Below are 12,223 nucleotides of genomic sequence, written 5' to 3'. Positions count from 1 at the left end.
ATGATAAGAAAGCTGGAAGTGGAGAATAGTTTTACGTTTCTTAAATAGATAATATCAAGGGCCAGACGTTAAAGGTTTGAGTTCCAGTGGGACGCTCAGTGTCTGTAGGGCTGTAGCTAAGAATCGGCTGCCGAAGTCGGTCGGAACAGCGGGTCAAGCCGTGAGCAATAGGGCGACTACTGGAAAAATAACAAAGTCATAACTATTCACGACCACGGTTATACAACTTAAATCCTTTCTTAATCGATTAATTTGCGTTTTGATTTCGTTTCATCAGTAACTGGCACTGACTTACAACAGAGAGACGCTAATCAAAAACTACAAAGGACAGCCTTATTGGAGCTGTACGAACTGTTGACGTTAGGCTAAACTACTAATTGTTAAATATTTCGATTGTAATATTTATTTCTTTTGGTAGTATATTTAAATACATAACAACAATAGAAATATATTTCTTTCGTATAGTCGAAGTATGATTCTGTTTAAGTTCCACTTGAAAATATTTGTGTTTATTTTTTTTTTCAATTTGTTTATTTGATAAGGCACGTATGCGTTAGCTTAAAGGTGCCATTTTTTCATTGTTTTACATTTTGAATTTCTTAAAACTAGGGGGTTCAATATTTCAATATTATTTTGTTTTATATAATGAAACTAAAAAAAAAAACTTTACAGCTAACTTATACATATAAAAGAGGGTATAATATAATATTCGTAATATTTGGGGGACGGGTCATTTTGTGTGTTCTTTTTATAGTAATTCACTTTATGATTTTTAGAAGGGAGATTGTAGGAGAAACTAATTATTAACTAAGCGGAACATTTTACAAGCTTATTAACTAGAAATAACTAGAGAGAGTGGTTCAAGATTAGGGGAAATAATTAGGGCTATTTTAAAGTAGTTGTACTGTTGTGCATTTCTTAACGAGATTAAATATTGATCAACTAAAACTAGAAGATAGGGGGGCACATAAGTTTTGGGAAGATATTCAAGGGGAGAAGGAGGTGAAGTCATACATCTGTGTATCAGAGACATGGGAGGGAGGGTGGACAAGGCTGAAGGGGGGGGGGGGGATATAAACTTTCAGTTTCCGGCATCAGGAATCAACGACCAGGATTACAGATTCGAACGGATGTATCAAGTATTGGGACGCCGGGCGGTTTTCCTCGAGCCGGCAGGGGTTCTTCCAGACGATTTCGTAGTACGGCTCAGATACGGATCGGGAACACACCGCGCTGCGTGTGTGATGTTGTACTGTAGATCTCGTGTTGTTGGTTCATTCGACAGATGTTTTGTCTCGTCTTGGAGTCGTATCAAACCATCGTTGGGGTACGGTAGGCGGAAGAGGGCATTTAAATTTGGATATTGATGGTTTTGAGGAACGTGTATATAAGGGACATGTAGAGAATATCGCGGCTTGCTAGTACATCTCGAACCGGGACATTGGGTGATCTTCCTCGGGCCCGAAGGGAATCGAATAGTTGAGATCTGGCAGAACAGTACTCGGCGCATGCCCAGACAACATGTTCGATTTCGTGATAACCGTTGCCACAAGCGCAGATACCGCTATCCACGAGCCCAATACGCCGGAGATGTGCGTCCAGCGTGTAGTGATTGGACATGAGCCGAGACATCACGCGAATGAAATCCCGACCCACATCCATCCCTCTGAACCAAGGTTTCGTCGATACCTTAGGGATTATCGAATGTAGCCACCTTCCCAGTTCACCATTGCTCCATGAAGTTTGCCAACTTTCGAGGGTTCTCTGATGAGTGATACTGAAAAATTCGCTGAAGCTAATTGGTCTTTCATATATGTCACCTTGTAAAGCGCCCGCCTTAGCTAAAGAGTCCGCTTCTTCATTACCTGGAATGGAGCAATGTGAGGGAACCCAAACTAAGGTAATCTTGTACGATCTTACAGACAAAGCACGCAGGCGCTCCCAGATTTTCCCCAGAAAATATGGAATGTGCTTTCTAGGTTTCATTGAACGGAGAGCCTCGATTGAGCTGAGGCTATCCGAGACAATAAAGTAATGATCGGTAGGCAAAGTATCAATGATCCCAAGGGTATACTGAATAGCAGCAAGTTCTGCGACGTAAACTGAAGCAGGATCAAGGTTGCTGATTCTCACAATGAGACATCCCTCAGATTATATACATTTCATCAAAGACGTGCTTGTGCTATGCGAAACTGCTTTCCGTTCGTTCTCGAAGGGAAGTGAATACGAGAGAATTGTTGCTTTTCGTGTTTATGCTTCTTCCACACTTTCGTTCGCCATTCGGTGAATAACGCACCTTGGCTAACCGAACACACGTCACTCGTTCTCTTTTAGCGTCGGGCCACGAGTTTGGATCGGTTCACTCGGCAAGAAAGTTTTTCGCTTGCGACATATGCTCAGCTTAACCCAAACCATCCACTCGCGATGAACGCTCGAGACGATGCTTTCTTCGGTGAGCTGATGCAGCTAACTGCGAGCAATGGATTTTCTGTTTCTGACTATTATCGTTACAGTTGAAACCTGGAAAATCCAACCAACGACAGTCGTTTTTTTTCTGTTGTTTAGTACTAATCAATGATGTCGGGAGCAGTGCGCTGCATAGCGCATCATTGTACGAATACAGCGCACTACTTCCGACGTGATTCCATTGTTTAGAACCAGAGAAAATACGAGTGTCGCTGGTTGGATTTTCCAGTTTCAACTGTAACCAGAATATTGAACTTACGATTCATGTGCACCGGGGGAGTTTCGTGCATAGATTTTGCCCTTTCCAGCCTATTATAATTATTAGCTGTCAAGAAAATTATGATGTTAGGTATAACCTGTGCACTTTTTTATGAGAGCTGCGTCTCATCATCTTTATGACCGAGGCAAGGATTATAAATTACACTAATAATTATTTGAGTTCTTCGTATAAATTTTGCATTGTATATTGATGCATAATGCCAACAGCTCGAACAGGCTACTTACCAGTTCGTTTCGCTGTGCAGCATGGCACGTGCTTTTTTATTTATCTTATTTATATTATCTCCCTCTGTAATCAAGAATTAAACGTGCCGCAATGAATATCTATGATTGTAAAATCTTATAAAAACATCTAGGAACGGCTAAAAAATGCGCCACAATTGAGGGCACTGAAGATTTGTGGTAAGGAAAATAAAAGTTTACCATAAGCAGGAGGAATCTAAGGTTACTCGAATGAGCGTTAGGATTCGATGAAAAATGGTATGTTTTTAGGAATTATTTCTAGTTATACAGAAAGTGTTAGTATATTCGATTGTTTTTTATATGATTTTGCTACATTTGATCGACATTTTGTAAGATTTTTATTGTAAAATATTGTAAATTTAGCAAGTGACATTCCTTTATGGAGGCGCCACAAAAAAGTTTGCGCTGTACATCATGACTTTTAATCTACTAGACCAACCGTTTGGAAATTTTGCGCAGTGCTTTTTCATGTATTTCTCCAGGTATCTACCTGAGTCACTTTTTATATGGATAGGCGATTTAGCTAAATGTGTCAACGTTATGGATATAAAATGGAAAATTTTGAATTAACGTGTTAAAACTACGTAGAATTTTTCTTTTTTCGAGATGTTACATTTTTGTATAACAGCTGGAAGCCGAAAAAACACTCAATTTGTTATTGATGTAAAAATAATATAATAATTGAAAATGAATGCTCTAGTAGTTACCTGGGAAACGATGTGAAATCTCTGCGAAATTTCAAAACAGTTGGCCCAGAGGATTTTGATTTATGATGTATACCACGTATTTGGACCGCACGCGCACGAAATATTCACTATCGCTGGCTCAATTTTGAAATTTTGTGGTGACATTTTGCGAATATATTCATGTAAGAAATTATTATATAAACATTAACTGAATGAACAAACACTCTCTATATCGCCACAAAATTATAATACAGTTTCGTGGCCAAAAACATTATCAAACCCTACAAAACCCTTGAAATTTATCCCTTGAAGGTTAATGTTGAATGCGTATGACACTGGACATCTGTTCTGTTCTGTTTTGTTCCAACCCTTACACAGCCAGTATTGAAAACCATCCTGAAAAACACTGAACTTATTCTGTAGTTTTTTATATTGTAACGACATATAATTAGCAAGGGACTGGAAGCTGAAGTATTTTTCAAATATTAGGAGCCATAGTACTCAAGGAAGAGCAAGTTCAAATACTTGTAAGAAAGTTTAGAATCCACGCTTTTAGGGTCAATGAGCAAGCTTAGAGTTTCCCGGCTACTTAACTCTTTGTCTTCTGCAACGCAGAAGTCAGGATCTTTTGGCATTAAATGCGAATCACCTGAGTCTGCGGCATGTCCGGACAAGCGTAAAGTCAATTTAATGACTTATGCTGTCGGAACCGACAAAAAGTTAAGCCACGGAAAACTTCCACCCTATTCTGTAGTGTTATTCTTGTCAATACTAATATTAGAAGAATATTTTCATATGTAGCAAATATTAAAACGGCCATCCCTACTGTGCAGAGTTGGGTTTGAAGATGTTTCAAAATTAGATAGCGATTGAATTATCCATTCAATGAAAAATTTAATGAACGAATTGTTTTGAATCTTAGAGGAGGAAAAAACGACCGACCGTTTCAGTTTTAGGGGCATATAATAAATCGTTGGGAGTGACTTGGCTAAGAAGGTTAATGTCACTCCTTTGGTCCATTGGGACGGGACAAAAGTATTTTCACATTGCCCTGGCTAATAAGCCTAGATTTTAGCGCCTTTATTCGCTCTTCAATGCGTATGACTCTGGATATCAGAACAAAAAATAAACTAATGTACCATTTTCCATAATTCATTTATTAGTAAATAAAAGATGTAGATTAAACAAGTTCTGTCATCAATCTAACAAAGATCGAAGAATTTCTAGCTATACAGTGTGTCATTTTTCTAACTCTGCTTCGAGCACCATGATGACTTCGGGCCACAAAACTTTATTCATTTTGAGGAGCATGATATCTTTTATCATTTTGTCCCCAAGCCGCGTTCTTGAATCTGTAATTAGGAGTTTCAACTGACTAAATAATCTTTCTACAGTAACTTGTGTAGAGGGAATCGAAAGCAGTGCCATGGCAATGCGGTACAAGCGAGGATTGGAAACTTTTCGCTGTTTCCAATATTTGAATATATCGAAATAATCAGATGTTGGGGAATGTGCACTAGTTGATGGTAGTGCAAGGGCATTAGTGACTTCTTTTGCTGAAAATGCAGTGATGGGAACCTTCGGGCGAGTTTCCAATTTGATTATCTCCGTTATGAAGGAATCTGAACTGTTTGTTGATGGACTCAGAGTGACAGTTTCTTCCTGAAATAAGTTCGTGAGATACTCCTCAACGAAGTCATCAGAAGTCTTTTCATCATTCCGGTCACTGCATTTTTCTTCATTTAGGCCTGCAAGGTCGTTCAGTCGAATATTGAACGACATGAGGTATTTCTGAAACCAAAAAAAAACAATTTTAAAATATCTCCAAATATGCGCAGCGTTCGTTAGAACCAACCTGTATTTCGATTTTTTCATCGGCACTGAGACGATTCGACCCAAGGAAATTGAATCTAGGGTCAATGTATAAACATGCTTTAAAAGGCATGCTGGTACGTAGTATCTTCGATCGTTTGTCCATAGCAACGAGCAATTTTCTGGCTAAGACATTGTTTTGCGATTGATTGACTGCGTTCAACTGTGCTTGGCACAGTAGCCAATCTGCGTAGAATTGCGATACTGGCACATGATCTTTCTGCGATCTCAATGTTAGGTAGAACAACGGCTCAAAGGCATCACAAAACTTATTTATGAAAGACCATTGCCGAGAGAAATCTGAAAAATAATTTATATATTAGTTATACGATACATACTGCTTGAAAAACTAAATAACTAAAATTGTTGATGTACAACCATTTCGATTCTTTACCTTAATCTTAGAAAAATACAAATTCTTACCAATATCCGGATCATTGGTTTGAAGAAGCGCCAAAAATGGTGTACCTTCTAGTTCCTTGAGGTATCGCAGTAATATGTACCATATATTCCACCTTGTTTCACAAACCTTCGGTGGTAGAGCAGTTTTATGGAACATGAACATTTGGCGATTGGCTTTCTTGTGCATTCTGAGGCATTTTTTGTTGATGTTCGAGAGGCGAGTTTTGTACTCTCGCAAGACGTCCCATACAGCCAATTGAGCTGTATGGGCTCCACATCTTACACTTTCCAGGATGTCGATGTTAATCATCTTATCATCTTCGCCATCTTCACACAGTTCATCGTCGTATTCGGTTCGAGATAAATCTTCAACGAAGTCGTCATTTTCAGGTACCATCTGTAATTCGCATTCTAAAATGTCTTCCTCATCTCTAACAAAGGTTTCAGTCAGTTCCGGTGTTTCGATATTCTCCGAATCACAAGAGTTCGCAACAAGTGAATATTCTTTGCGAAGAATACTACCGAGGGAGCCCTCTAGGGTATCTCCCAACAGTCGTTTCATGTACCGAACTGCGGCCAATATATTTTGACCATTGTCGCTGGTGATAGCCACAATTTGCGAATATTCAATCCCAAAAACCTTGATCTCATCCATAATTACTCGTTGTAGATTCTCTTGCGTCTGTCTTTCAGGCATTTCGTGAGCAGCTGAATTAAAATAAATTGAAACATGATTTTAATACTGATTAAAGTCTTAAGGCGTAAACACAATAAGCTGCGTTGCGGCAAATGCGGCAAGGACTAAAGTCGCTGCCGCAGTGAATGCGGCAAGAAGATATTTAGCAATTGCTCAACCACAAACTTTGAAGCTACAGCGATGGTTTATACATTATTATACATCAATAGATTGCAAATAATAAAGACTACATGTTTTTTTTTTGTTTTTATTAACGACATTTAAACCAAAAGGGTGCATTCATTTCGGGAATATAGACTACAGTTTATAAATGAAAGTCTTGTGAAATTCATTTAAAGTACTAAACAAACTACACAGAGAAATTCAGCAATTTCATTTATTCAGTCAATATTTATATTTAAATCGATGGCATACACATTTTTCTACATCAAACAATGACAATGGATGCAGGTAAAAGTTTCTGATTTTTTTTCGTTAAAAATTCATTGGATGTTATATTGTAGAATTGCAGAATAAATGAGATTTCTCACACTGAAAATATTGTTCCAGTAAATCTCTAAACATGACTGCTCTTAAAACTATTGTTTGCTCAAATAGTACTGGCAAGAAAAAATATTTCCAACAAACCCAGACGACAGTTAAAAATGTTACGATTGTCTGTATGAATACATTAACCATATTCAGTGTTCAAGTAAAGAAAAACTTGTAGTTAAAATGATCCTTTCATCCTTTTCAATTTTGCTACACATCAACACAATAATATTTTTTTACTATGACTAAGGTAAGATTGAAATTATAATTTCCACAATTTTCAACTAATCAACTATGGTAGAAAGTTAATAACTTCAAATTTTAGACATCTTAGAAAAGGTTTGTGCCAAAATGGTAGATGATGAATTTGAGAACAAGCATATTTTAACAAAAAGCGAAATGAAAATCCATCTAAAAATTAATATTTCGAAATCAGGCTTACAAATTCTTTAGAATTTATTTACTTTCGTCATCTATACCTGCAAGTTTTGTGGTATTTGACATTTCAAGCATTTCTATTGGTATGTGAGGTTCTTATGGACGATTCAGGAGATTCCAGAACCAGTTTTCCGGGACACCCCATGGGCCGCAGATGCTTCTGTCAAACGGAATTTATTCACGGGTATATCTTAACGTTTCTTCGGAAAATGAAATAAACATAAATGTATATAAAATGACGTTTACAATAATGAAATCACAAAGAACCACTATTATAAAAAACTACAATCGATAAAAATGAATATAAAAATTGTATAAGACACCAAATGGATCTCAACGTCCGTCGTGATTCCATACATGGAATAATACCATACATCGTAAATCAAGATTTTCAAAAATTACTGATTATAGTAAGAAATACCACGTGCGTTCAAAAACGGGCATGTTATATAGTAAACACCAATAAAAAATTTCATTAAAGTTACCATGGAACATTGATATGATACACCATTTTCTGTCTAAAAAGAATATTTGTTGTACAAAATTTATGTGGTGCATTATATTACATTTAACCCTTAAAATAGTAACATTATCATACTTGTTTTTTCAATGTTCTGTTTTGATATTTCTATGAGATTTTGGTGTGTGTATTTCTAATGAATTTCAAGCATATTCGTAAACTGAAGCCTACATAATTTGGAAACGTCTGTTGTACAAAAATGTATATGTTATTGCTTTGAATTTAAAGTTATTAGCTGAACAACATATATTTCTGAAATTCTACGATTCCTATCATTTGTTGGAAAAGATACAATAAATTTCAAAAGAGTTTCCCTTAATAATTGTAGCCTACATAAATTGCAATGGTTCGAAGTACAAAAATATGTATGTCATCGCATTGAATTCAAAATAAGTGAAATTTCTGAATTTCTTCATATTTCTATTTTTTAAGCATTTCCAATGACTTTCAAAAAATATTTTACCACGAATAGTAGCCTACATTAATTGCAACAGAATAATCTCTGAAAATAATGTGCCTTCCTCTTGAATTCCCAGTTATACGATAAATAAATCCACGCACGTCTGCCGAACGCGCTTGCCGCATTCTTGTTGAGAAATTTTAAACCCTGCAGCCGCCGCAACGAGCCGCATCACAGTCTTTGTGGGTACACGCATCCAATCGAAATGGTTTAAACAAAATTGCCGCGCCGTATCGTGCCGCACCGCATTGATTATGTTCGGGCCTTTACACGGAAGTGATTTGCGCCACCAGTGGTAATTGAGCCATTGAACAATGTTCTGAAGTTAAACATCACAATATGCAAGGTGTTTCTTTCAGCATTGCAAACCTTTGGGAGATGAAAAAGTATTATATTTTGTGGAAAAACTTCACCATTACTATTAACCATCAAACGTTAAAGGGTTATTAGACTTTACCTGTTATTTTCTTATACAAACGGAAATACGAAACGAAAGATGATGATGATGTGAATTGAGAACTTTCGCTTCGTATTTCCGTTTTTCTTAAAAAAAAACCTGCACAAAAAGTTCAACAAATATACTATTTTCAATATATAGATACATAAAAAGCTGGTGGTTGGTCCGTTGGTGTTATTATTCCATATATTTAATTACATAATATGATAAATTTTACTTACCTAAATGCATTATCTGTACAATGCCGTCGTCATCCGTAAAAGTCAAGTTTATGCCAAAAATCGACTTCGAATGCCGGGTTGCTGCATCTACTTTAAGGCAAATTGGCTTTTGGTAAAACTTACCGGCCATTGTATGCCGCATAATGTCAGCAGCACGGTGAATGAGGGTTGGAAGTGTGTTCCTTGAAATTTTTAAATCGCATGCATTCCACAAAGGACCCAATAGCAACTGAACACCTTCCCATTCCGGGAATCGAATCGAGAGGTTGTTCTCTGTTATCATTTGCAATGTGCCTAAAAGCACATTACTTCTGGTGGTTTCCACCTGCACCTTAGACGCCGACTTTGGTCGCTTTTTGGTATTTTGCGGCTGATCACTACCTTCGCTCACTAAGTTTAACCGATGCGCCACTTCCGCGTGACAGGATATAAAGTGACGCTTAAAATTGCCCGGATTGAAATTTTTTTGTTCGTATACACATTTCCTTTCAGCATCGATATCCGCGAGACATCTATATTTTTTGCCTCCAGCGGAATCGTTCACTTCTTCCACTGCATCACTTATTTTTCTCTTCAAACTTCCGCGTACGTTCGCATTCATGCTTGCATCTGGTTTCACTCGCGGCGAGTCTTACAATGACTCGTCTTGAGTCGTCATTGGCAGGTGCACTCGTCTATGATTCCACCAGTTCGTAAAAATACAAGAGAGTGGAATAGGAACGAATGGAAGACGGCACGAACAGCAAGAACGCTCATCGTACACAGGTCGCTCACGGCCGCTCGTATTAAGCATAGCGGTTGCTTCATTCGCAGTGCATGTTTTGCTCCCTTCGTTCTCAGATTATTCGAAGGTGGTGAATGTTTTTGAGTCCAACGACGCGAATAACAGCAACCTTGAGCAGGATCATTGAGTTTGAATGAGGCGGTGAGGTTTTGATTGAATATACCGAAGCCAGTGGAGCCGTCGAGGCTTGACCCGTCGGTGTAAAACATCTTGTTGCAGTCGACTTCTCGAAATTTACTATGAAAGATGCTTGGGATCACTTGCGGGCGTATGTGATCCGGGATTCCACGAATCTCGTCTTTCATGGATGTGTCAAAGAAAACAGTTGAATCAGAAGCATGAAAGAGATTGACACGGTTGGGATAGTATGAAGAAGGATTGATATTTTGTGCCATGTAATCGAAGTACAAGGACATAAATCGGGTTTGAGAATTGAGCTCGATAAGCCTTTCGAAATTTGCAATTACTAACGGGTTCAAGATATCGCATCGGATGAGCAATCGATAGGAGAGTTCCCAAAATCGATTTTTCAGCGGAAGGACGCCCGCCAGCACTTCTAAACTCATCGTATGTGTCGAGTGCATACAACCCAAAGCAATACGCAAACAACAATATTGGATTCGCTCTAGTTTGATGAAATGTATGTTCGCAGCGGAGCGGAAACAGAAACTCCCGTACTCCATCACCGACAATATTGTTGTTTGGTACAGCCTGATCAGGTCTCCTGGGTGGGCACCCCACCATGTTCCGGTTATTGTACGGAGAAAGTTGATCCTTTGCTGGCACTTATGTTTCAGATACCTAATGTGACATCCCCAGGTTCCTTTAGAGTCGAACCAGACCCCGAGATATTTGAAAGTTGAAACCTGAGCAATAGTTTGATCCATTAATTGAAGCTGTAGTTGCGCTGGTTCACGCTTCCTTGAAAATACGACTAGCTCAGTTTTCTCCGTGGAGAACTCGATACCTAGCTGGAGGGCCCAAGCAGACAAATTGTCCAAGGTATCTTGCAATGGTCCTTGCAGATCGACGGCTTTGGGACCTGTAATAGAGACCACACCGTCATCTGCAAGCTGCCTTAGCGTGCAGGAATTGACAAGACATTCGTCAATGTCATTCACGTAAAAGTTATAGAGAAGGGGGCTTAGACATGAGCCCTGGGGAAGACCCATGTAGCTAATTCGTGATGTCGATAAATCACCATGCGAAAAATGCATATGTTTTTCAGACAGCAAGTTTAGCAAAAAGTTGTTTAGAGTCGGTGAAAGACCATGCTGGTGCAGCTTCTCAGAAAGAATTTTGATAGAAACTGAGTCAAAAGCCCCCTTTATATCTAGGAAAACTGATGCCATCTGCTCTTTGCTAGCATAAGCCATTTGAATTTCTGTTGAGAGCAACGCAAGACAATCGTTCGTCCCTTTGCCTTTGCGGAAACCAAATTGTGTATCTGACAGTAAGCCATTTGCTTCAACCCAATTATCGAGGCGAAACAAGATCATTTTCTCGAACAACTTTCGAATACAGGACAGCATCGCAATCGGTCGATACGAGTTGTGGTCGGAGGCTGGTTTTCCTGGTTTTTGAATGGCAATGACCTTCACTTGCCTCCAGTCATGAGGGACAATATTACCCTCAAGAAACTTATTAAATAAATTCAACAAGCGTCTCTTGGCAGAGTCTGGCAGATTCTTTAACAAGTTAAATTTGATTCTGTCTGGCCCTGGGGCTTTATTGTTACATGATAAGAGAGCAAGTGAGAACTCCACCATCGAAAACGGTGTTTCGTTCGCGTTATTGTGAGGGGACGCGGCGCGGTAGATCTTCTGTGCCGGGGCGGAATCCGGACAAACCTTCTTGGCAAAATCGAATATCCAACGGTTTGAATATTCCACGCTCTCATTGGTACTGTTTCGGTTTCGTAAGCGCCGGGCCGTACTCCAAAGAGTGCTCATCGATGTTTCTCTCGTTAGTCCGTCGACGAACCGGCGCCAGTAGCTACGTTTTTTGGCTTTTATCAAACTCTTCATGCGCGTTTCCGCCATCGCGTACTGTCGGTAGCTAGCTGGCAGCCCGTCGTCCCGGAAGGTCTTATACGCAGCGGCCTTCTCCGCGTACACGTCTGAGCACTCTTTGTCCCACCATGGATTGGGAGGACGCCCGCGTGAGT

General features: G+C 39.0%; 1 protein-coding gene across 1 annotated transcript; it reads right to left on the bottom strand.

The window, feature by feature from the left end:
- Window positions 1-4,996: 4,996 nt before the first annotated feature.
- Window positions 4,997-10,014, bottom strand: LOC131681073 (uncharacterized). The gene is made up of 5 exons (XM_058961781.1): window positions 9,273-10,014; window positions 5,970-6,656; window positions 5,530-5,846; window positions 5,073-5,465; window positions 4,997-5,026 (listed from the first exon to the last, which is right to left on the bottom strand). Exons 1-5 carry the CDS (start codon window positions 9,871-9,873, stop codon window positions 4,997-4,999), a joined length of 2,028 nt encoding a protein of 675 aa, XP_058817764.1. The 5' UTR covers window positions 9,874-10,014.
- Window positions 10,015-12,223: the final 2,209 nt, after the last annotated feature.

Source organism: Topomyia yanbarensis, chromosome 2, assembly GCF_030247195.1.
Source record: "Topomyia yanbarensis strain Yona2022 chromosome 2, ASM3024719v1, whole genome shotgun sequence".
Lineage (NCBI taxonomy): Eukaryota > Metazoa > Arthropoda > Insecta > Diptera > Culicidae > Topomyia > Topomyia yanbarensis.
Note: the sequence above shows the minus strand (reverse complement) of the source record. Positions and strands in the feature narration are given on the sequence as shown.